This window comes from Pseudopodoces humilis, chromosome 1 (assembly GCF_049639895.1).
Source record: "Pseudopodoces humilis isolate 2021_Gansu_Grassland_sample_001 chromosome 1, ASM4963989v1, whole genome shotgun sequence".
Classification (NCBI taxonomy): domain Eukaryota; kingdom Metazoa; phylum Chordata; class Aves; order Passeriformes; family Paridae; genus Pseudopodoces; species Pseudopodoces humilis.
The window spans coordinates 17832895-17860041 of NC_142200.1; the positions used below are offsets into that span (position 1 = coordinate 17832895).

Sequence of the window (27147 nt, forward strand, 5' to 3'; positions counted from 1 at the left end):
TTTTTATTTTCAGATTTTCCCTAAATTTAAACATTTTAAATGTCTTTTATTCTTAAGAGTTACATTAAAATAGAGATTTTCAATCCAGTTTTCTTCTTATTACTGCTGAGTTCGTGCTCAGTGCTAAGCACAGAACAGCCCAATTCTGTTCCTCATTATTGCAATTCCAGTATGGTTATTCCTTTAGCAGTTAATGGAAATAAAAATGCTTATTCCCACTATATGAGCTCTCTAGAGAAACCCACAGTTCTACATTTTTCATTTAGAGATTGTGGCATTCAAGAAGTAAACTCAGGGCAAGGATTTGATCCCCGTAATCATACCCTGAATCTCACTCCAACAACGGGGAATGAAGGAAATTGTATTAGCACACGTTTACTAAAAGGAAATGTGACTGCTCTCCTTCAAAATCTCAAGAGGACTGAAATGAAAAGAGGGACCAGAATTGTCTTTGTATGCTTTGGCTGCTCTCATATTTCCAATAAAAAAAGGTCTTATCTTTCTATACAGTTATTAAAGCCATAAAAGGATATATATCTCGAACTATGTTATTTCAAATAAACCAAGGCACTTTTATCTTATTAAGTTTCCTAGTCTTTTCTACTGGCTAATTTAAATACATTGTATTTCATTATATTGTTTAGTGACTTTCAGTTATTTCCAATGCTACATGTAAAGCAGTTTTTATAATCTATTTGGTGGAATGAGCTCATGCTTATTTTATGTATAGATACATGTACATGCATATGTAAATATATTCACATGTACTGAATATGCGACAGTTTCACTCTGAGATTTTTATACATTATTCTGGTTTAAATAGTTATTGGAAGAAAGTATTTGGCAAGACTTTTATTTATGTATTTTAATACACTGTTTGACTTGTATGAAGGCAATCAGATCCATCAGCATGGGAAGAAATCAAACTTTTGAGAGCTGCACATATTTTGGCAGGACCATCTCCTGGTATGCAGTTTTTTATATTATAGGTATGTCTGAAGGCACCTAGAGATTGATGGGTATATACAGAATTCCAAGAATGGGAAGAAAAGGTGTTAGAGTTTTTACTAGCAGTTAACTTTTTTATAGTGCTGTGGGAAATTGAAGCTCTTAGCTTACTACTGCAGATATTTCTGGAAATTTCATTTATTTGTATTTCTTATATGTATTTCTTAAAATTATAAAGTGATTCCAGTGGAGATGTATCTATTTTTTAATGTCTGTATTGAAACTAAGGTAAACACTGCCACATATCCAGAACATCTATCATTAAATTGCTTGTTCCCAGGTTATTGTAATAAAAGTTGAGAACCATAAATATAGCCAAAATTTATATGACACAAATGAACGTTGCTGCCTACATAGATTAAACCCCATAATTTAAGAGATATTATTTAAGAGGTATTATGTATACACTCATGTAAATCTATGCACATAAATACTGTGCGTGAGAATATGTAAATACTTGTCTAGATATTAATTCCTTATTGACTGAAGAAGTTCAGCAGATTTCAGGTTTTGCCTTCCTGGGCTCTGCAGAGGAATGGATTTTACAGCACATAGAGGTTTTGCTCTTTGCTACATTAGGTACCAATGGACAAGAACAACTTTCTTTGATATTAACTAGAATCATGGTTTTGAAGCCAAATGCTGAATGCAAGACGTAAAACATAACAAAATAAAACTTGTCATTATTAGGCGATGGAAAGGAAAAGGACAGGGTTCTTGATTAAACTGTTAGTATTCTTTGTGGTCTAGATAAGATTTTTATTAACATCTTTTGCTAAATAAGATTTGTTGAGATGAGGAATCTTATTTGATTGCAAATACCTTGTCCACCCAGCAGCTCTAGCTTGTCAGAGGTTTCATCAAGTCAGAAGTTGGTAGCAGGATTCTTTGCTCTCAAGCAGACCATGAACCACGAACCATGTCTGTGAGGATTCACTTTATCTTTCCATGTGTTTTGAGGTAAACTTAGCTGCATAAACACTAATTGTGGACACACAGTGTTCCTGCACTTTATCCATTTTTTGAGCAAAGCAAAGCTCTATGATGATTCAGTCCTTACCAGGTGCCAATGAGCCATCATACAACAGGGAGTGTACTATAAGATTTACACTTCCCATAACAATCAAACTTGAGGAAGTTTTCATTACTCCCTATCACCTAGGAAAGATCTGAGATAGGCTTCAGTTCTCCTGACCAGCAGGTGGTTTATGATAGAAGCACACACAAAGGATGTGAACATGTAGCGTTCATGAGTTCGGGTTAGTGTTATAAGATTGATGGAATGCCTAGAGTGGATGTTTTGTCGATCTCTCTGGGATGTAGGTAAAAATAAGTATTGCCTGGAAGAGTCAGGAAGTTGTTTTATAGACCAGGGGATGCCCTTGAATTTCTATAGGCCTAAGTGTACTGAAATTGCAGTACTTTCAGTGGTTTCAGTGCATCTAAACTTGTCATTTGTGCCATCTAAACTTCTAATTTAAGCCTTCCAAAAGGATTAAAAATTGAATCTTTTTAGCAGATGATATAATGGACTGCGTCTTCAGTTGACTTGGAGACTTCATATCAGGTAAACGAAAGGCAGAACAGTAATCTGCAACCTTCATAGGAAAGAGAGAAAAACAACAAAAAAGAATTTGTGATCTTTTCATCAGGAATATCCTAAGACAGAACTGAAGAGCTAAAGGCAGAGCACATGGCAATGAATAAAGAGATTCAGCTTCTGTGAGATATATATAAAAATACAGAAAAACAAAACTTGTTGAAAGACTAGAGTATAAAACCATTGAGTCTTAATTTCACAACCTTTCTCGGAAAAGTCTGCCCATATGTCATAGTGATGAGTGTCAGAAACCAAGCAGAATTAAAAATAGATTAAGCACAATGTTAAATCATTATACTATCTCCTATAACACATATAGATTCCAAAATATATTCCAGCTTCCCAGGTTCATCGAAAGTTTAGATATAAGCTGGCAGAGCAATATAGCAACCAGAACTATTTATGCAGTTTAAGATTACATTTTTCAAGAACCATATGCAATGCAGTAAGGAGATATTTCAGTGGAACTAATTTTGATTATGTTGTATGCACATAAGCTAGGAATGAGCCCAAAGGTGTTTAAATATTCTTCTACATAGAAGTTGTACCAAAATTAGTGTTTCTGAAAAGTAGACCTCACCAAAAATATATTTGCTAAAGAAAATTAATTAGTTCCATACTTTACTAGAAAACTATTTATAAAAAAATAATTCCCACAGATGTTAATGTTTCTAGGGTGATATGACAGATGTTGCATTTTTCATAAATATGTCTTCCCTTTCAGTGTATATTGAGGATGGTTCATATTTTCAGTCAACTGTAAAACCAAATGAATTTCGTTTATAGAATTAAGTGGTTTAGAAAATGATCATGAAAGAAAAATATCATTCACACAGTAACAAAATTTATAAATCTTAACATTCAATTATTTGAACCACAAATACTACTAATCAGTAGAAAAGGAGAACATATTGTTATGATTAAATGGTATCAGAAGATTCCTTTTGGGACCCATTTAATCATATTTGATGTGATTCTCAGTTATGCTGCTTATTGACTTTGTTAAGCCTTAAGGTTAAAAAATTTGTTGTATGAACTAATATTCATAGAAAAGTAATTGAAATTTATTCCTAAATGTTTTGTATGCTTTTGTAGAAGAGGTAATTAATGGCATTTCAAGTGACAAATTTCATTCATATAGATTTTTGGATTTTAGGTCTAGAAATGGCTAAGCTTTTAGAATGACATAAAAGTTCAAAAACAAATCTGAAACATTTCTTGCCATATACTTAAGGAGGAACTGAAATTCATATTTTAATATTACACTATTGGGTAAACCTAGCTGCGGATGTCTTTAAATCTTGAAACAAAGAACTATATGTTGCCCATATCTTGTACTTCTATTCATAATAAAGTACAGTAATTAATAAAAAAATAATTCCCCTTCCATTTTCCTAAGATTGTAGTGGGATGCCACACAGCATATTCTTCCACCATCATTATCTGTTACTGCCTGTTACATTTTATGTACTTTACTGAATAACATAAAATGGTAGGTAGATGCCAAGACACCACAGACACAAGCTTGGATATCTGCAAATTGATTGATTTTTTCGAAACTGCAGTTTTGAAAGTAGCCTAATAAAAGTAACTTGAGTTTAAGAAATTTCTGCCAGTTTTTAATTGCCAAGGTAGTTCATGAAATAATTTCTTAAATGGTTCTGCAGAATGCCCCTCTGTGGAGGAATATTCATACATTAAGAAACTTCCTCAATGAATGTCCTAATTTGATTGATTTGTTTTATCCAGAGCAGTTCTTTTTATTTATATCATTATGTGTGGCTTGTTTTTCTTGGTTTGGCTTTTTGTTTGTTTGTTTAGTTGTTTTTTTTTAAAAAAAAATTTTGTGGTTTTAACTCAGGAGACTCCTCTGCTTTCTTGACTTCCTTCAAAAAGTCTCATTAGGAGATGGGTCTTCCAAACCTCTTCTCAGTTCAGTGGAGATTTTACTATACAGTTGATTCCAAATATTGAGCCTGCAAGCTAAGTTCTGAAGCATAGTAATAAAGAAAAGCCTATGAATAATGAAATCAATATAACTGGAAAGAACTATAAAATGGCATAATTTGTCTGATCTTTAGCTGAAGTATTCTCCACAGCAATGGACTTTTCACAGTTTGCTCACAGAAGAATCCCTACCAGTATTTTATTACCTGTACTGAACTGTTAGAAAACTTTTCACCTTATGTGTAAAAATTAAACTTCCAATACTGAAGCTTCATGAATGTGGGAAACAGGTGATTCACATTCCCTTTGCATTTTTGTATTTTCTTGTTAGCCTTCCTAACAAGCTAAGCATTTCTAAATCTTTCAGTTTTTCATATTTATGACAACTATTGGTCTTTCTTCTGTACACTTTTCCAGATAATGTATATCTTGAATTGCAACACACAGAACTGAAAGCAAAACTTCTGCAGACACTATACTGATGCTGAATGCAGCAGAAAGATTACTTCATGTATTTTGGAATAATCTCATGCATGTGTTATTCCTGATATCTTCTAACAAAAATATGTCTGGTCTTTATCTGAAGAGGAAAACCTGCTTGATTTGGGGTTTTGGCTTGTTTGTTTTTGTAGCTAGCTGAAAGATTCTTCTACATTTATAGCACAATTTTATTTCACTGAAGGTTGCTATAAACCCAAGCTCAACTTCCATGAGGACAAGTGTCATTAGTGTACTGAAAATCAACCAGACAAGAAATCTCAGTATCACTCAGCTGGGGCTGAATCAAACAGTGTTTAGTCATTGTGTGATGAGAATGCAGCTGTGGTTTCACTGGTCACAGTGGAATTGCATCTGTTGAATTATGCCTTATAGCCAGACAGTAAACATATGGTATGCCAAAGATTCAGACATTCAAGAAATCAAGGATTTAAATATAATTTTTGTGTTTGGAATATTTGGTTTGGAAAAAAACAGTTCAATGTTTCAGTTCAGAAATGAACATACAGTCCCTGCAAGTCATTGTTTGTTTCTCTGTCAGAAACAGAATTTGGAAAACCACACTATTGTGACTGAGGGTTGAGATATAAAAAAAAATATCTGAGCAAGAAGTCAAAATAACGAGTTGCAATATTACAGAAAATTATGAAAATGCAAAAACAACTAAAGAATAATGTGTGTCATGCTAATATTTACTTTTATTAATGTGCATTTGAAAAACTAACAGGCTCATTTTCTTGTTGCTTTAAGGCTAGAAATCTGGGTACATTGAATTAAAAATAAAAGGAAATACAGTCTTTACAGCCAGCTTTCCTCATATATGTTTGTTTGACTTCATATGGAGTTGGTAGATTAGTTTTCTGATTCCTCTTAGAATTGAAACCCACAAAAGTATTTCATAACCAATGTATTTCATAACCAATTTATTTCATAACCAGTGATTTTGTGAAAGCCCCATATACCACATATCCCAAAATGCCTTTCTATGATTCAAATTTGTGTAGCAGTCACTTAAGATTTTCACTTCAGCTTGCAAGGTTGTTTTTACTGATGTTATCCATATGATCCTGTATCATCTTAATGCAGGTAATCAGATAAGGTTGTTTCAAAAGTGGTACGGATTATAGTTTTGACATTTGTGTATTATTCATTGCCTTTATGTGCCATCCATGTTCATTGTCCTTGATTCCTAGTAATAATTTACTGACAGAAATTGTGCCAGGATTGTTATCTACTCATTGGATTTGTAATACAAGTAGGTTGAATCTTTGTATCAATTTTTCCTCATTGACAAGTAGCCTATAGAATATAAATATATAAAATAAATGAAATATTGGCTTTTTCAATACATGAAGAAAATAACTTTTCTCAGAGATAAAGTCTTTCCTAACCCCTTTCTGATTCTTCAAAACTCAAAGAAATTCTAAAGTATTCTATATATTTCTATTTCTTCCAGCTTATTCCCACTAAAGCTGTTTGTGTATTTTTAAAACACAAATCACATCAAAAGTCATTTTTATATCTCACTCCCCAAGGCAGTTTGTCTCTGTGGGGAGGTATGACCTTCCCTCAAACAGAAAAATAAAGAAAGAAGAGCTGAACTTTCTGTTGTGGTATAGCATTACTAGTACTTATTCATGTTTGCAGAGCAGGACAACACAAAACCACTCTTACAAAATAACACTGGTCATTGTCTTTCTATATTTCCAAACGATGTGCAGTCTATGGTAGGAGGAGAACAGTCTATTGTTACTTTAACTTGTAGTCTTGTTGTAAGGCACTGTATGAAAATGTCTTCTGGAAATCATACCAATTCTTAACATATAGTTATTACCTGGGACCAACATTATTTGATCAAAGTAAAAGCAAAAGCTTCTATTTTATTTATAAGCCATCTGCTGCAAACACTTATCATTGCACAGATCCTAAGTTACAATTTCCATTTTAAGAGTTCTATTAGTGTTTGGGTGGTTTCGATGAAGGTTATTCAATAGACATTGTCCAGAAAAGGTTAGATACTTTTAATGTATAATCCTCTGGAATGTTTATTAACCAATAACACTGAACCTCCTGACAGTTTTATTTCTGAGAATGTTACAATGTTCTTATGCATCCCACTGGTAATTCAGCATTACCCACAACTCCTCTGCAATGTAATGAGTCTTACTGAAAGCAGATGCAGCCAAATTAATAACAAGGGCATCAATTTACTGTGGAAACCCATATAGTTGGAGGGGTGGGATGAGGGGAAAAAAATGCAGAATATAATTATTTTTCACTTTTGCAAAAAGAGTAGCTGTAATATGTAGACAGTAATTTAAGGACTTTTTTAATTCAGAGTCTCTGGAGGAATTGAATTTAACTTAATTATAGGATGAATGAGTTCTAGAAAATTAATTAAACCTCTAAATGTTCTTTAATTTGCTTCTGTGAATAGGTTTCCATGTGTCAAATCTTCAGTGAGGCCACCCTGCAAGGATCCTTTTATCACCTAGTAAATAGATGCTATTGCTCTAAACTAACCACAAAGAAAGCTCAGTTCATACACTTAATACCAGGCCTCCAGAGAAGGGAAGGCTTCAGATGGAATTCCATGCTTGGTCATAATGAACCCGGTAAATTGTTGGCTTCCTGCAATAAAAATAATAGGTGAAATCTTGGCCTAGTGAAGCCAATGGGGATTTTGGCATTGATTTTAGCAGGGCCAGTATTGCATCCAATAAATTTACTGAGCAAACTAAAAGAAGTAGGTGAAGGGAGGAAGGAAGGAAGGGGAATTAATATAACAAAACCTCTATATTATTTCAGTCCTTGTTCAACCCCCCTTGGCCTGAGTGAACAGCTCTTGATACTCCAGAGATGTACTCACAGAAACTATTGTGGTAGTTTTCTGAACATCAAATATTTACAAAAGCATTTAATGAGTAATTCTGAAACAGGAAAGTCAGCTTTGTTGTTATAATGAATCAGTCTCACATTGAATCTGAGGCTGTTTTAGGGGTGAGTAACCAAGGGCAATTGCCAAAGACTGGATACCATGGGGACAGTATTAGACTGGAATAATTAAAAGTATAAGTTCTACAATATGGCTCAATCTGTGATGTTCTTGCTAGTCAAAACTGCTGTAGCTCCACACAGATGCAATCACAATCACGCTCCTCTCTGTGACTAAAGTAACAGGCAAAGAAAATTACTTAAAAATATACATTTCTTTTTATATTTATATCCCTTCCTGTGGGCATTTTATTTATATGTAAAAACATCTAATTTCTAATTTCTGATGTGTAATAAATGCAGCTACCCTTTGTGCAGGGGTTTTCAGAGGCATCCATTGCACGTATGCACCACATTCCTCATGTACAGTGGGGCAATTTCAGAAAGCTCCAGGGTAGCAAGTCAAGCACGGTACAGCTACAGCACAGATATGCTATGTTCCTATCTGGAAACAAAAGACATTGGATGTGAGGAAATGTGTGCGTTGGTAACTGTCATGAGCAGTACCATGACTGGAGAACCCTGTGTATCATTAGGAAGAGAAATTCATCAGAGAAATTGAACTTCTTGTTCAGATGCTACAGGATCAGTCTCCATATTCTGGACCTGAATATGGAAAAGGACAATCACCCAGTTTATGGGGCCCATTCACAAGGACTATTTGCAATCAAGAGATAGTTTACGGGAAAAAAACAAAACTGTTTAGAAAAACAAGAAGCAAAGCATGACTAAGAAGTTATTATCTTTTGAGAAAGAGTTATACAGGCAAAATACTTCTGAAAATAAAGTAATGTTATAGAAATGCAATAGATCAATAAACTCTCCCTTGAACCAGCTTAATATCTGTAAAATATATAAAAATATAAAAAACACCAATAAACTAAATGAAGGCATTAAACTTAGACTGAGAGTAGAAAATGGTGACATCCATTGTAGACACTACTTCTCAATACACACTTCTCTTTGGCTGTTAAATCTCATTTAAATACTTATTGAAGTATTCTAAAATAAATTTTAACAACCCTTTAAAACACTCTCCAGGTTTTCAGCCCAGAGTGGTTACCTGGCAATTCAAGCAAACTTTTTGTTTTCTGAAGCTCTAGGACATCCACTTTAGTTTTGACCATGATGGTTATTGTTTCTTCAGACTGGGATAAACAAACAAACAAATAAAAAATCAACAACTGTCTTAAGTAGAAAATATTTTAGATTGTGTCAGTGCCCTATTTTTGTAATCATGTTCTTAAAACTGAAAGGTGCACATCAATGATCAAGATTGTAATAAACATTTTGTGAGCTCAGCTGAAATGACTCATTAGAATATCTAACAGTCGTGGTCCCTAGGCACAGGTGTACCTGTAGAAAGAATGAAAGCAGCCATTCTTATAAATCACCCTCTAAATCAGACTACCACTCTTTTTTGCAGTATTTAAATCAACTCCATCTGGTTATTACTATTTAATTGTGCAAATTATCTTTCACAGGGAAATACTCTTACTGCTACAGAAGCAGGTCCAATGTGATTAACAGTATTAGGTTAAACAGCTGTTGCTTAGGGCTGAAATCAGCTAACCACAAAGAACATCAGTGATAAAACAAAACTGAGGACTAAATCTTCACTGGGTCTAATCCAACTGGTTATTTCAGTGGAAGGTATTGTAAACTATGTTCTGGGCCACCTATCTTTATGTTATGCTTTATGTTAAAGCTTTAGGGAGGACATCAAACCAGAAAAATGCTTACATAAGTAAGTAACAATCTCATACTGTAGACTAGCCCTGGGTTTATGGCCTGCTGTGGCAGATCAAGGACAGTGTCAGCTAGAAGGGAATGATTCTGCCTACATAGACTAAAACAGACTGTAACAAAAAGCACCTCACCCTGGGGTACTCAATTTATTTAGAGGGTTGTTCAGATTCTGTTCAACAATTTGCCAAGTCAAACCAAATAACAAGAGCAAAAAAGCAAAGGAGAAAACCAGCTTTCTATGATTTTTGGCTAACAATTTCCTTCTTTTATTGACATGACAGTGATGAAAGAAGATTCCTTTACAAATTTTTCATCTGAATTAAACTAAAATGTTTTTATTGCTGAGTTTGTGAAAAACCTTTCTGGGGATTCAAAAGAATAAAAAATCATATTCCTAACTGAATGAATGACAGACATAAACCAGGGGATGTGGGATATGGTAGGATCTCTTCCATGAAAGACTCACATGTAAGTTATGACGTACAAATAGGATTTGATGTTTTCCTCTAGTGTGCTCTGTGCTTTTAGGGTTTCAGTTTGAAGCTGCTGTGATATCTCCATGACAAATGTTCAACCTTGCCACAGATAAAGGCAGGCCTGCTGCAGCTCATGGCAGCAGACCTTAATACTTGGAAAAATCTTGAGACTCTGACTGAAAGGGGATGATAGTCAGATCCCTATCCCAATAGTCACACAGTCAACTGAGACTTGGGATCCCCCTGAAAAAATTTCTGCTTTTGACAAGAATGCCAGCTATGCACTCTTTATGACAAAAGAATGCTTAAACACGTAAAAATAATGCAGCTACAACCTTTTCTCTTTTGCAGCTTGAGAACTACATTGTGGAAAACATGAAATCAGAGATGGTGCAGCTGCAGCAGAATGCTGTGCAGAACCACACTGCTACCATGCTCGAGATAGGGACCAGCCTCCTCAGCCAGACAGCAGAGCAGACAAGGAAACTCACGGATGTTGAAACCCAGGTATGTTCCCAGCATAGTTTTTAAAAAGCTGTTAATTGCAGAGAACATTTCCCAAACTCTTTCCCTTCTAATGCATTACCACACAAAACATTTCAACACAGGGGTTCAGGAAACACTTTGATTCTTGTTAATAATGGCATTGATGACTGACACTTGTTATGTGTCTTCTGATTTCATTTGGTTAGTATATTTAGCTCTGTGTATGTAACAAAGGTAGGACTGCCCAGGAAGCTAGATCAGCATTTAACTGTCAATAAACAGCTACCCATTGTCAATGGTACAAGTGTCAGGCTAAATGTGCAACAGGCTGAATCATAGCTTTTTATCTTCATTGTTGTTGCTGTTTATCAATTATTTCCCAATTTTCTAAGCTCTGTAGGACAACAAAAAAGGACAATTCAGACTTCTCTGTGAATGTCAACAATTTCAAACAAAAACAAGACACTGAACTGCCAGCATCATGAAACAGAGAATGCAGGGGAAAGCTGAAGTAGGAGCTTTATTTACGAAACAGCAGATGCAACACTTTGACTTAATTCCATGTACTCTTGCACTTTTCTGGTTAAAGCATGCTTTTTAAGAATGCATGTTTGAGGCATGTCTCTTGTTCTTTCCATTGAAATGAAGCTTATTTGGCAGTCACCTTGCCTTTTTTTGCTGATCTACTACTATTCTACAGTAAACAGAGTGCCAGAATATCAGCTGGTACATATCAGTGTAGCTTGATTGAGTTCATCTGCACCAGCTGAGCAGCTGAGGTTAAAAAAGGATTTAGAAACAATTTTTGACAATTCATCAAATTAGAATGAAATTATTATATTATGCTGCTAAAACAAAGTATCTAGGACAATATAACATTAATGTTTTTAATTTATCCTTAAGGTGCTAAATCAAACATCCAGGCTTGAAATTCAGCTACTGGAAAATTCTCTGTCAACATACAAGCTGGAAAAACAGCTGCTACAACAGACACATGAAATCCTAAAAATTCATGAGAAAAACAGGTAAGACTGTCTCTTTGTCTGTTCATTACAAAGTGGTCTGTGTATACTTTGTTTCAAGAAACTGATGAAAGGAGCAAATATGGTAAGTGGACAGCACAGGTAATATTTATGACCTAACTAAAATACCTGGGGTGTGAACTTACACTATATTATGTCCTGTATGATTAGTGTAAACTGATTTTTACCACTCTTCATTTGTAAAAACTGTAAATTTGTGTCTTTCTCTGTTTCATGACCGTCATATGACCACAGTTCCTGAACCTAAAAGCATAGGGATAACTTTTAAGAGCATCTTCAATAGAAAAATATTAACATTAAATTGTGATATATTCAACTATAAATATATAAATAAATATAAATATAAATAAAGTGTATCAGAAACAGAAAATCTTCATTAGTTCATATTTCTAATTTTAATGGATTCAAAGATAAGGCATATAGAAGGATCTCTCTCTCTCCTTTTGTACTCAGTTATCTATAGCATACCTGTAGCCATGCTCAGTTTTAAGAAGTCAGTGGTAAACATTTGGGGTTTATGTTTAAGCTGATGAAAAAACTATTTAGCAACAGACCTTTTTAAGCAGTAAATTGAGAGTTGGGAAGCAGTTGCAGTGTTCCCTTTCTGTGACACAGGGACTCAGCAGCTGAAGTCACTGGACGTAGCAATTCAGTACGTCAGAGAGCATGTGTGGTAAACTGACCTTGTCTGGGAGGCCAGACGCCCACCCAGACACTCTCTCATTCCCCCTCATCATCAGAACAGGGAGAAAATATGATGAAAAACTCATGGTTGAGATAAAGACATGGAGATCACTCATCAGTTACTGTCATGGGCACAACAGCCTTATTTACTACCAATTAATAACAGTGTAGGATGGTGAGAAACAGAAACAAACCCAAAAAGACCTTTCACCTCTACCTCCCCTTCTTCCCAGGGTCAACTTCACTCCTGATTCTTCTATATGCCCTCTGAGCTGTGCAAGGGGATGAGGAATTTCGGTTGTAGACAGTGTACAACACTTTGCCTCGCCTTCTTCCTCATGTTTTTCCCTTCTCCAGCATGGTTCTTTCCCACAGGCTTGAGTCCTTCAGGGTAAGAATGTACCACCTGGGCTCTCCACAGGTGTCAGCTTCCTTCTGGATGTATCTACTCCAGTATAGGGTCCTCCATGGGAAATATCTGCTCCTCCATGGTCTCTCCCACAGGCTGCAGGGCTGTGATTGCTCCAGTGTCTCCTTCCTTCCCTTTCTCTGACCTTGTCTGCAGCATTGTTTCTCTCCCTTTTTCCCTCCCTCCTTGCACTGTACAGCTGGCTGGAACCAGCTGTGCCCAGCGTGGGGCAGCTCTGGCCTTTCCCCAGCAGCTGCAGCTGGGCGCTGGCACCCAGGGCAGGGGGAAAAGCTGCTCCCCTTCCTGAGTGCTCTTTGAAACAGCCCTTAGACTCCTGCCTCTGTAATGGGCAGGTGTGAGCAGGGAGGCCAGGGAGTGCCCTGACTCCTCTGCCTCACTCTCTGCTCCCTTCTAGAAAGAACAACAGTGAGGTCAGTCTGACTAGGACTAAGGTTTCCACCTCCTCTGTCTCCAATGGAAATTGAAGTGAAGCATACAGCTTTTAAGATGAGGCAGACACTGAAGCAAGCTGTAGAGGACTGTTTTAATTGAGAGCAGTCAGTCTTCCAAAGAGAGCAGTGTGACCCTGTGCTGCTGACAGGAATCATCAGCTGAGGCAGAAAAACCTTGCCCAGGGCTCTGCATAAGGCAGACTAGTACCATAGTGGGCAAGAGGCTACAGGGGTAAAGAAGACAAAATACAGGTAATGGTGAGAAACAGAAAACACTGTTACGAAGAAATGTGTTTGTTAAATATGTCTAGTTGCAAAACTGGTTAAAATATATCATTATTGCTGCTGATTATGAAAACCAATTTAAGGTGTTAAATATAAAAACTGTAATCAGTAATTCCAGAAAATGTTATTCTGAAATTGTGTTACATTGAAAACTCTTGAACTCCACAGATGTCCCTTAATGAAATAAAAATATGAATAAATTAGTATGGGATTAACTTGTCTTCAGCAATCTCAAAAATAGGTAATTCACCTAAACTGTTTGTGTGGGCTCTCCCTGTAATCTACAGACAAATTGGGTATGGGCAGGGGACAGTTCATTCTACGTATTTTACAAATTTATTTCAAAATGGACTTAATTTAAGCATTAGGTAAGTATATAAGTACTTGTATTTTATCTGCTGCAATATGGTTAGCAAGAAAATTTTGTTGGCCGCTTAAGAGACTGAATCTTGCAAACTTAATCATTTGGATTTATTTATATACATTAGGAATGAATCAGAGTAAAAAGTCTTCATGTCAGTAAACAAATAAGCCCTACTTGAACTGACCTTTGACTTGGCTGACATTATGATAAAATGTTTTTTGAAAAAGGAGGAAGAAAAGGAGGGCTATTTTTAAAAGCACATTTTTTGCTGTTTGTCTCAGAGGTATAGGTATTTGTGGATAGATGGAAAAGCACACAGGATTCTATCTTGTAGCAAAGCAAGGACCTGGCAAGCATGGTGTGGGTTCTTTCAAAGTCTCCTCAGAACTGATAAAATTAGGGAGAAGGAGGTGTTATAATTGCACTAAAATATGGATCATCCATTCTTGTATTATCATCTCTTGATATCATCTATATAGATGATAATACTACTGCAAGGTAGTCTTGACCTTGCAGGTTCTAGATTTGAAATCAATTATGTTTGTGTCAGGTTGACTGTAGGACAAATCTTGGTGATCTCAGCAGATATTAGGCTTCTGGACATGCCAACGATTTTAACTTGTTTAATTTAAACAACATTTGCAGACTACTCATCAGGCCCTGTTTAGCAGGTGTTTGCAGTTAGGTCCTCATAATCCCTCTCTATATCACTTTCACACCAATAAACAGAGAAAATCCTTTTTATCCACATTACCTACATGGACTGTAAGCTTTTTAGGAAAGGATCTTTCTTTTGTGGTAGGTTTACAGTGCAGTGGGAACTGGTGTAGGAGCTATTGTCTTTGCAAAAAGAATCAAGAGATAGTATACTGTGGGCTGATAAATTCTTTCTCTGTGCTAAGATTTCCTCTATATAAACTGAAAATTAAGATGTTATTCACATTCAGAGAACTGAATTTTGGATGAAAGAAATGCAAAATCTTATGGTAACAATAACGGTTCATTGATGTACTATAGTAACTTGCATATTATCCTTAAATAAAACTAACACTGGGTATCAACAAGGGAGCAGTGCATGTTCTTTAGACTAGAAATATGTCTATTCTTGGCCTTTCTCTTTACTGCCTGTCTTTTCTGGGAAGAGGGGCCAATTTTTTTCTTTTTATTCCACTGAAATGGAAGATATTCCATGGTGTAAGTAGAGCACATTTGCCTTAGAATCATGTGTCTATTGAGTGTTCTCATGCCATAAATAATTTGGTTTTGTGGGTTCCCACCCACTATAATGTAAATGGTGGTTTCTTCCATTGCCATTTTTTTCCCACAAGAGCTTTCTAAATGCTATTTTGATTTATTCTTGAAAAATTTCCCTTCTTAAGTGCCTTTTGAACGTTTTGGGTTGGTTTTTTTTTCCCCCTGGAGTATACCAGCTGCATTTAATTTATAGTGTGCCATTTGTTTCAATATGCAAGTGTAAAAAACCTTTCTATTTGCTAAAAGGGAACAAATGAGGGAAAATAAAATGGAATTCTGGATCTTCCATCAACAAATAGTGGAAGTGAAATTTAAACATAAAATCTTTCCTGACTTTGCATAAAATATACTGGATTAGCACGTTCAGTGCAAGAATTGTTGTATGTTATGAAAAGTAAGGACTCAAAAATGGTTCTTGAATGTCTGTCTGATTGTGTGAAAGATGAGGAAACACAACATGTCTGACAAGTTTTATTTGAAGGTTGTACATATACTAAAAAGATAAATCCCAATTTTACACTTCACTTATGTGATTACAATGGAATTATCTTGTCACCGGTATAAAAAGTAGGCTTACTGGTGCTAAGTGACTTGTTACTTTACTGGCCCTGAGAAATATGGGGACACATATTTTATATTTCCTTAGATTGATCAGACAGCATCAGACTCCCAAGGTAGTATGAGTGGTCAGCCCCTAACAACATACAGAAAGTTTCACTCACCTAAAAGGAAGTACAGAGAAGCTGTCTCAGACTTTCTTTGCTAAAATAATGTACTTGCACTCAAAAGTAAGCATTGAAATCCTCTACCCATTTGTCTTCATATATATATATATATATATATATAATAAAAGAAAGGTACGTATACATGGCCAAATAATTTTTTTCTATTGTGACATTACTTGTCTTTAATTATTGAATAGCTCAAGAAGTATATGTTTTATCTCTGTATTTAATAAGTCATAATTTTTTAAAAGATTATTTTGGTGCAAAAGATATCCATCTCCAAGGTCTGGTCTATATCCTGTTCTCACGTGTCTAAACTGAGGATTCTGAAAACAAAGATTAAAAAAAAAAATCTCTTAAACTTCTGTGGTCTGGAATGGATTTGTGATTAAACTACCTTATAAGGCAGATTTTCTAAACCAGGCTTTCCTTCCCCCTTCTACAGCTACCAGAGTGCTTCCTACAAGTTCTACTTCTTCACCTTTCAAAATGATAACAGTTTTCACTAGAAGTCATTCTTTGACTTCTGTGTGGGTACCCTCTCCAGCACTTGTAGAGGATTTTCCTGAATCAGCTGGACATAGCACAGTTGAAATGAGGCATTGCACAGGGTCTATTCCATGGACTTGTATCCTGACAAACATCAAGGCATCATTTTTACCATTGGAAATAGATTCCTAGCCCCACCAAAACCACTACATTAGACATGGAGACCTAGCTAACCTTTAGAAAAAATTAAAGTTGTCTGGGTTTGGGATCCCCTTGTGTGGGACTGTGTTTGGTTTTAAATTAATATTCTCCTAGATGACTCCAAAGTGTCATTGTCCATGAGTATCATAGGTATTTATTAATGTTAACAATACTTGCTTACTCACAACTTTATTCTGTTCCTCAAATTCCTGATTTATTTTCCTAAACTGAAGAATCCAATTATAAAAAAACACATATATATGTGTTTATGTGTGCATCTTTATAAATAAATATATGTATATTTATATGATTTATCTGGAAAATGGTGACTTATTTTTATTGTGTTGTAGTTCCCATGAATATTTCAGATGTCTAGATTAGTAGTATTTTCAAAAATTTAGAAATTCCAAACATATAGGAATTGTATAAGAATTTAAAATGTATAGGAAATTAATACAGGAAACTTACTGCAAAAAGAGCCATAACATTTTACTGGAAAGTTTTATAAAAGAGTGTTTCAGTCAGCCTTTTGAGGATGTTGTACTGATTTGTATAGATAGCCTTCTTTCTGTTTTTGTTAATATTTTGTGTTGGCAATAGCCACTAATGAAAATTATTAAAAGTATTTTAACTCTGTGTTCAATGCTTCTTTAAAAATTTGAGAAAATATCTTTACCAAGCACTCAGCAAAGTTATTTCTTAATGGTATTTGTCTGTTAGAGGTTGTCTGATGTTACAAAAAAGAGGCAACAGAGTGGTCTTGTCACAGTTAAAGAAACCCTAAATATCTTTTTAATCACTTTCAATCTTTTTCAAAGTTTTTTTTTAAACTTCCTAGCACTTATTTTTATTTTTTTTAATTTAAATTATCTATAACAAATATTAATATACTAATACAAATAATTCCGGCAATATTGGAGTCAAAAACCATAAGAGCAGCTTTTCTCACGCTATTGAAGAATTTCTTCCTTTTGGAACAGACCTGCTCAGAGATCCCCAATCTGTGTGAAGACTTTGCTTTTGTACATTTGGAGATCTGACCAAAGTTCTCTCATTGTTTCATAGTAAAACAAAAATGAATGTTTTGGACTTCTCCCAGGAATACAGGGAGTTGTCCTGTCCTCAGGACTTTTATCTGACATAGATTTATGGATAAAGAAAGCTAATTGCATAAATATATATATGCATTCCTGAAAATAGCATCGTTTTTCAGTTTATAATTACAGGACTTTTAATCTATGTAGAAAACTAAAGGAAGCAAGTGCTATGACGCTTCCATCTTTCCACCACATGTTGACACACCACTCAGAAATATTAGGATGTATTATTATTAAAGCCATAAAACATCTGCTTCCTGTCTGTCTCTGTAGATGCCAAACTGTGGAGCTCTAAACATTGTCAGCTTCTCTTTTCTTGCTCGACATGGCCAATGCTGCCACAAATAAGATTGTCATCCCCTGGATTCATTTACTATGGCCTGAGGAAGGCCACAGTGGGAAACAAATAATGCAATGCATAAATTGTGGCTGTCAAAGGGTTTTTCTTTGACATGAAAATCATTCAGATCTGGAAATTATTTAGTTGTGGACATGTAAATAGGATACTGTGGAATTAAGGAAATACATTGTACTGTACTATATGGATAAAGATGAAGGGAACTTTTTTGTCTTTACTTACTATATAACTATAAAGCTATATTTTATCTTCCCGAATGGCATCTTCTCTTGCATTGAAAATACATGATATTTTGGGAGACTGTAAGATGTCAGACTGGGATGTGGTCCCACCTAGCACCCATTCTATTATAGACTGTGACCAGGCCACCTTTTTCCTATCCCAAGTGCATTGATGTAACTACTCTATCAGAAAAGTTAAATCTGGAGTCCAAACCAGGATTTCAATAATTTCTGTGAAAAATTATCAGTGAATAGAATTATTCTGTGGAGAGAATTGATAAATTTCAAAAAGAAGTGTGTTTCCTTGACAATATTTTATGACTAGAACCAAATCTATCTGAAGATTTTTCAACTCTTGCCAAACTAAACTACATCTGCCTTACTGCATAAGAAATTTCAAAGGCTACATATTCTCAAAAAATCCATGTGAATCTATACCATGATATTTAATGTTACTGTTCAAGTGATGAAAAATCAGCTACAGGTCTGATAAGGTCCTAAAACAATTTATAGTCTTTGTCTTCAAAATCCATATTTTTTTCAGCGTGTAACCTTCTACCATCTTATTTCAGCCCACTAAATCTTTTTATTTTGTTTCTAATTATTGAGTCTTTTAAAATGAGATATATTCTCCTTTGTGTTTGGGACCCTATGAAATTGGTTTTTTCCTCACATCTTTTCTTTTTTGCTCCCTTTACCCAGATGCTTCCGGTTTTCACTGAAAACATATTAATATTGCAAAGTATGTTTTCTTCAGGATCTTTGTAAATTCCATATTTATAATATTTCAGGAAAAAAAAAATGTGCTTTAAAAAAATATTAATTTGTTCTCACCGTAGCTTGCAAAGCAAATTTTGGTGCCTGAATTTAATCTTTGCATTGTTGTCATATCTAACAGCTCATATTAAGGCTCCATGATGCAGAGTAGAAGCAACTCCATGTGGATTTTATTACATTCCTCTGTTAGGTTAAGTGGCCTAAAATTCTAAAATTATGCAGGCATTTTGCCACTGATCTATTATCCAGAAGTAAAAACAAAGGTAGAAGGAGAGTGCAAATAAATAAAACCTAAGACTGACTTGAGCAGGAAGCAGTTTGTTGGCAAGTGTTTAACCAGCACTTGGTTTGTGGGCATGAGAAACATAACTTTTGGTGTATAGAGCAGAAAGCCCAAAGAGAAAGTAGCAGTGAGATTGAATTAATTTCTTTATCTAATACTAATACATTATTTCTGTTAAATTCCCACCACAGCATCAGAGCACTGTCCTGGAAAAGCTTCTTGTTCATGGCTGACAGATATTAGCTGTCCTTTAAGTCTCCAGCACCACTATTTTTCTAGATGTAACCTGATATGCCTTTGATCTTGCTAAATTGAACACTTCCAGCACAGGACAGAAAAGGGTACTAGAGAAAGAATGTTAATCCAGAGAAAAAGGGCTTCTATACATGTGCAAAATTCTTTATAAAATTTGATGTTAAGCAGGCACATAGCATGATGCCCAGCAGTTTTCTGCCTGAGGAGCCTATTGTGGAAAAATCAAACACAGCTGGGGCATGTTAGCAGGATATGTGTGTAGACTCAAGGAAAACAAGGGAATCCTACATTAAAATGCAAGTTTCTGATTTACCTTTTGGGAAAACAGTACTGTTCTTAATATGAAAGCAGGTACTGCTCATCTGATGTGAAATTCTTTTCCCAGCTTCACAGACCAAATTCAAAAGTACATTTAGTGAGGGTTCCATGCACCTTGATGGTCCTCCATAGCTTATAATGCTTATCTTCCACTCAGTGACAAGGCCTTTCACAAGCTCTTTTGCAGTTTGCTCTCATTTTTGTCTCATCATATTAGCAACCATGTCCTCTTCAATGCCCTGCTCTTCTCCCTCCTCTGCCTACATCAGGTTTTTCTGCCTGGGCTTTTACATTCAAATGTTTTACTGGCCCTATGCTTGTGCATAGGGATATTTGTAGACCAGAGTAATACCTACATATGAAATTCCATGCCCTTTAAGCACTATAACATGCAAACATCACAAAATGCAGTCTTAGAGATCAGTTATGGTTGACTACTTGACAGAGGAGCTCAGTGTTTGAATTTTTGAATTAGATGTGACATATTTTAGCATTATTGATTTAGGTAGTGAATTATACACTGAAAATAGTGTTCTGATTTCTGTATTATTAACTGTGTTGACATGAAATAATATCTGCTAATTGTTTTATTTCATTTCAGTTTACTTGAGCATAGAATTCTTGAAATGGAAGAAAGGCACAAGGAGGAGCTGGCCACTTTGAAGGAGGAAAAAGAGAATCTGCAAAGCTTAGTCACACGACAAAGCTACATAATTCAGGAGCTAGAGAAGCAGTTAAACAAGGCAACAAGCAATAACAGTGTCCTGCAGAAACAGCAGCTTGAATTGATGGACACAGTTCACACCCTGATCACCCTCTGCTCCAAGGAAGGAGGTAAGAAAGTGGCATTATAAAGCATTCAAAGTACTAGGAAGTTTCTTGTGAATTAATTCCTGAATTTTTGGAAAACCGAAACTTAGTGGTCTTATTCCAAGAAAGAAAAAGACATTATAATTCAAGAGGAAAGAGCTGGTGAGAACCTACAAATCAAGTAAAGTTCAGACAGTGCTGTGGCTGACCCTTGTACCAACAGCCATGTTTGATTCTTTGAATTTAATATCATTGAGTTTTTATATCTTGACCACAGCATATATAAGCCAAAATTACATTGCCTGTGCACTAGAAATACAGATTTGTTCCTCTGAGTATCTGTCTCCTTCTGCTGGAATTAAGCCAACCAACCATGGATCTTAACTTTACAGATGTCTGTACATCATCTACTCTTGACTTTCCCTTCAGTCAATGAAGAGAACAGGCTACTAACCAAAGGAAAGTAATTCAGAGTTTTTACATGTGTATGGGTTATAATATTGATGATTTTGGATATAGGCTCTTATGGCGCTATATGTAGACATCCGAAAAATTAACCTCTTCTCTTAAATTAGATTTTATTTATAATTAGGGATAATTTTTAATTTCTTCTCTCTTGCTGTATTTTGTTTGTTTCTGGGTACCCCCCCCCCAAAAAAAAAAAGATAGAATTAACATGCTTTGAAATAAGGGCTCAATAAAGACACTATAGGACAATTTTCTGGTATGTTTTTCTTAATAAACAGTTTTCTTACAGAAACAGAAATTCAGATAGAATTTTAATTTTCAAATGCTAAAGACACTGCAGAATGTTCTTAAGAAAGAAATTTCTTTCACCAGAATTCATTGAGGGAGATGGGTGGAGACCACTGTGAAATATAGAAGTTGTACACTTGGAGGAATACATTAGTAACTATGAAAAACAAGGCAAAGTCATACAGAATTGGCAACATAAAAATGCTTCTGAGAAAGGTACCGGATAAACACAGAGAGAAACTGTAGATACATGAGTTGTGATAGCAATTGTGGAATTATGAATTAAAATGGTTCTCTGAGAGGTATCAGAAGTCTGAAGAGTCCAGCATAATAGATTATTGTCATTCTAGAACTCTAAATGCCAAAAACTAAAAAATAAAAAGCAAAATACCAAAATGAAACCAGCAAACTATTACCCCATCCCCCCAGCTGAAAACTTTTCACCTGCATCATTATTCAGTGCTCTGTCTAAGAGGCAGAAGACGTCCTAGATCAATCAAACTATTCAGCTCAAGACAATGTGGGTTTTCTCTCTGCTATATATTCCCAGGCAACTTGTGTGGTTTAAATATACACTGCTCCAGTCATGAGGATTACATCTCTTAGTTTGGAAGTGTTGCCTGCTTGGATGAGTGTTAGACTACTTTTTTTTAAAAAAAAAAGTTTTTCCCCCTCTCATATTCATTCTAAATGTTCCCTTCTGCTCATTCTGTTATATAGTTCCCTAGAATTTTGAATTAAATAACATGTTTCATAGTAGGTTGTTCTCATATCAGTAGAGAAACATTGGGATGCAATGCAAATCCTTTATTATGTTTTATGGCCTTTTGGCAAAGAAACCTGGCAAGGCTGTGTCCAGAGTGTTCTAGTAAAGCTCAGGAGTATTTTAAAATCAATATCAAAATGAAAGATATATTATTCTCATACAGAGATATATAGCAAGTTCTTTTAAGCTTAAAGAGATTTTTCTAACAATCTTGAATATGATTCAAAGAAAAAAAAACAACAACAAGCAAACCAACATCTTCCCTTAACTTAGTTTCCTCAGCTGCTTATAAAAACTTTGAGGAATATAGAAGTGGGTGTTTCAAATTGGTCTCCTGGGTACAAATTCAGGTGCCTGAAAACCTGAGTTTTCAACAGTCCTTTTAATTTCTGAGGAACTGTGGAAGTAAATGATGCTTAGCACATTTAAATGCCTAAATATAACTTTAATAGCCTTTCTAAGCCCTTGATTTTAGACTCCATTATCTTTTGTGCATTATCATGTTCAGAATTTTCCTTAGATACATTTGTTGTTGTAGGAGGATAACTTAACAAGAAATATTAAAGCGAATAAATGTTTCTTATTGTCTGATTAAGTCTAACTGAGGAATATTTTTGGTAGGTACATTCACACCTGAAGAAGTAGACAAATAGCTTAAGTTAAAACAATATTTTCCTGGAGCACAAGACCACTCTAAAGAAGGCTAAGTACTAAAGGTTGTGCCAAAAATTAATGCCAACTTCAATCTGTGAAAATATATGTTGAAGGTGGAAATGTATGCATGTTGGGAAGTACCACTGGAGGTGTTATAAATTCACACCAAAACATGAAGTTTGGGTAGTCTCACACAAATATTGATGTGTGCACTAATGATCAGAACAAAAAATGCAGTGTGAGAACTCTGTTTCCTGGGAAATGGAGAATAACAAAAAGTGATACATAAATCAGTGGCACCTCTTCTGTCTTCCACTTTGGTACATCTCAGTCATCTAATTTCATGAGGGATGTAGCAGAAATGGAAATGGTCCAGAAAAGAATAGGACAATGGAAAATTTAGAGTCCTGGAACAATTTTCATATGAGGAGAGAGAGCTGTAACATACAACAAAACCATTAGGTGGGAAAGAAGATATGTGGAATGCTGTTATGGAAATGCACAAAATGATTAATGATAGGGAGAAAAGGAACAGCCAGTAAACATTAAGAAGTATTTTCCATTGATAAAAGAGAGGACTTGAGTAATTCAAGTAAGGTTACTAAATATAATTGAGATTGATAGATATTTTTTTAATTATTAGAAATCTGTAAAGATAGAAAAGGATGGGGTCCTCTTCAGAACTTTGGGTCTTTAATAGGGACACTCATCTTTGACAGAAAGCACAACCTAAGTGAGGCATCAAGTCTAGAAAGCCAGATTGTCAAAGATGAGTAACTTTATCAGCATGAACAACAGAGTTGAGAGGAATTGCAAAATATGTCTAAATCCTGTGGTATTATGAGAATGAACTTTATCAGATTTTCCTGAATTAAAAATTTGGTTTTTTTAATTTTTTTAATTTCCTAAAAATGTAAGTCACTATATTTTATCTTACATTTATGCTGTGATATTTTAAAAATTTTCTATCCATCCATCCATCCATCCATCCATCTGCAAATGCTCTTCCAGGAGAAGTCACAGATAGGAAAATTACTGTCTTTTTCTCATAAGTCATAGTATTGAGGATTTTCCCATCTGTGAAAATGAAAAATATAATATAGCCAACCAATTAATTTGAAACCAACCTGGTGATAATCATTGTTTTTTGATTACAGAACATGAAATACATTTACTCTGGTAATGACATAATCATATCAGAAGACTTCTTTTTAGATTAATTTAAATAAATGGGACACTATCTGAAGTTTTCTTGCTAGGAGCCCATGAATAGTATAGCTGGGTAATATAGAGATACAGGGCTGAACAGAAACGGTTTTTGTTCAGTTAAACAGGCTAAGGAGCTAACAAAGTCCCTAGAACTGGATGAAAACCCTAAGAAATCTGCTTTGGTGCTTCCACTGTGCCTAGGCATGTATTAGGAAAATTTCTAAAGAATATAAAGAAAAATGAGAGAGAGAAAAAAATAAACCAAACCATCCAAATAAAAAAAAAACATAAAAAACAACTGAAAAGGTAAAAGCAACACAAATGAAAAAAAAATTTAAAATATAAGTGGACCTAAACAGGAAACCAGATCTCATTTTCAGTGTCAGTTTTGGTACAGACCAGTTTGGGATGAGGGCCACCTGTAAAACTTGGAATTGTTTGTGAGTTCAGTTTCCAGAATACCACCCACCTCTCTCCCAGTGTGAGCAACTCTAGAGTTTTAGTTGCATGTAATCCTTCAAATAGGCACTCTAATAGGTCACAAAGCCTACAGAGAGTCAAATAAATGCAGGGTACCATGGGGATTCACATGTCTATTTTGGCCTGTGGCTGTGGCTGAAAACACTTGTCACATTTTCTGTATTTATTTGTATATTTTAAGCAGGTGCAAAAACCTTGGCAACATCTGCATGTAAATTTCTACAGAAGAATTTCTAAAATAGAAGCACCTTCAGACACTAGCCTTGTAAAGGAAATGGCTATTCATTATGGTGAATATTAAAATAACTATTTAAAGATGGAATAATCCTCAAATTAAAATGTAGATAAATGCATGAAAATTTTACCTTTCCCCAACAAAAGAAGAAATAAAAACATAAAAGTGAAGCCTGATTAATCACAGAGATATTGCATGATTATCTTCAAGTCTGTAAAAATTCCTTACCTGTAGCAGATAACAGAGATCAAATTACAGATGGATAGAGATGAAATTATTCCTAAAAAAGTTCATAAAGGTTTTGTGCTTATTTTTTCTTTAAAGTGTCCCTTCTCTTGTTACTTAGAGTATTATTTGTCTTAGAGTGTTATTTATAAAACACATTGCTGTAACTGTCAAACACAGTAAATAGTACTGTAACAGTACTGTAACACAATAAATAGTACCGTGAAGTATTTTCTAAGCTGCCATGTCAGAAAAATTATTTATGGAGAAGACCAGTAGTATGTAGTGCTAAGATAGACAGTCACATGAATATTACTCAAAAAACTCCTCAACCCCAGAACACAGCGTATACTACCAATTATGTTAAGCAATATATAATACAATGAAAGATGTGTCGGCAAGTTCAAATTGGTCCACTGGGAAATTGTTTCATGCCAAATGTCACAAAAAGTGCCAAATCAAAAATACATTGTCTTTTATTACAGTATTAAAAAAATTATTGAATTTCTATTGTGTTAAAATAATTTGCATAACTTGTGATAACTTCCTAGTAGTGTTACCCACAGGATAAAGGAATGTAAAATTCAGTGAGAAAAAATTTTTTTTTTGCCTATTATTTTTTTTCTTTGGCTGTTTTCCAGACTGCATAAAAATATACCTTGCTAAAATGTTTGGCTTAAACTTACTTACCTTAGAAAACTAATGGAACAAAAGAGAAAGTTCTGTCATGAGTGTCTGGTTTTGTGACCTCTTAGTAAAAGAGAAATGAAGAATTATCATCCTCTTGAATGCTGACAAGATGCTAAGCTTAATTTTCAAAATAATACATGTATATGCTAGGAATTTTTCCTCCCCAGAAGTGCCTATTGATGTCATAAAGTAAATAACATGGTTAGTGGGTCTGGCATTTCAGGAAAGGTATAACTCTTGTAGTTTATGGGTAGGAAAAGTAAATACACCCAAAAGCTTATTTGAATGGAATTCATACTTTTTAAAGGCATAGCAATTAATTTATTTTTTTGAAAAAAATTAAATGGTAATCAGTCTAGTCCACTTCTTAGTCCAAAGTTGATATGATGTAAAAATTTATTCTGAAGTGGAAAGAGTGAAAATAGACTGAGAATGTCAAAGAAATGACCTGAAGGTTACAGGCTCAGGGGAATCTCCATTGACAGAAGCAGAATTGCCTCAGCAGTGATGCTGGCCTTCGTCATTAGACAGACTTCAAAGAAACCTTTTATAATACAGGCGATAATTTAAAAAAAACAACCACCCAAAATTAAAAATAAAAAACAAAAAACAAAAAAACAACCAAAACTACAAAAAGCCAAAACCAAACCAAAATACTGGTGGGAGCACAGGACAGAAAAAGAGAATAGTTATTTTAAATATTAGTATTTTTACAGTGCTAGATAAGACAGACTTTCTATATTACATTGATTCAGCCATACATTGGAATACAATAATGAGGATGTTTAAATCCACTAGATTTTAGCAGTGTAGAAGAGCAAGGTTTTATGATACAGGTCTTGATCATTTTTCTTCTGTTTATGGGAAGAATAGTATCAGTACTCATCTGAGATGTATTTTGAGGTGACAGCTTGTTTTTTCTGATACCATTTCCCTATAAATATTGCATTCCTTAAGTCCATGCCTTCTCTTGGTACCTCATCATTGACATTTTTTTTCTACATGCTGAGAAATAATTGGTGAGGCAGAAACTTAGAATGTGTCGCATCAATCACAGCATTATTTTTCTTTTGAAACATAGTAGAATCTTTTGTGCCGGGTGCAAGATTCTGACCAGCTTAGGCTGAAAGCTGTAAGCTTGAGGTGGATCAGGATTGTGCTTGAAACATCATTTAAGAAATGAGTTAATGAAAGAAGTGACAGACATTTTTTTCTTATACAAGAAATTGAATTTTAATTATGAATGTGTTCTAATATATTGCAGGGTAATAGCAAATGATGATGCTTTCAATATAATAATTAATTTTTAAAATTTTTATTGGTCAAGAATAAATTAAAAATCTTGACAA

The 27147-nt window shown here is 34.8% G+C and overlaps 1 protein-coding gene across 2 annotated transcripts in view; it reads left to right on the top strand.

The window, feature by feature from the left end:
* The window catches only part of ANGPT1 (angiopoietin 1), a 151724-nt gene that overhangs the window by 57084 nt on the left and 67493 nt on the right, over window positions 1-27147 (top strand). The window contains exons 1-4 of one of the 2 annotated variants that reach the window (XM_088064108.1): window positions 9578-9700; window positions 10624-10779; window positions 11662-11783; window positions 20575-20807. In XM_088064108.1, coding sequence (XP_087920234.1) covers window positions 10648-10779; window positions 11662-11783; window positions 20575-20807 — 487 coding nt within the window. In that variant the 5' untranslated portion in view covers window positions 9578-9700; window positions 10624-10647. Of the gene's footprint in view, window positions 1-9577; window positions 9701-10623; window positions 10780-11661; window positions 11784-20574; window positions 20808-27147 lie in introns of those variants that run through there. The other variant, XM_005516964.3, reaches the window with a different exon arrangement.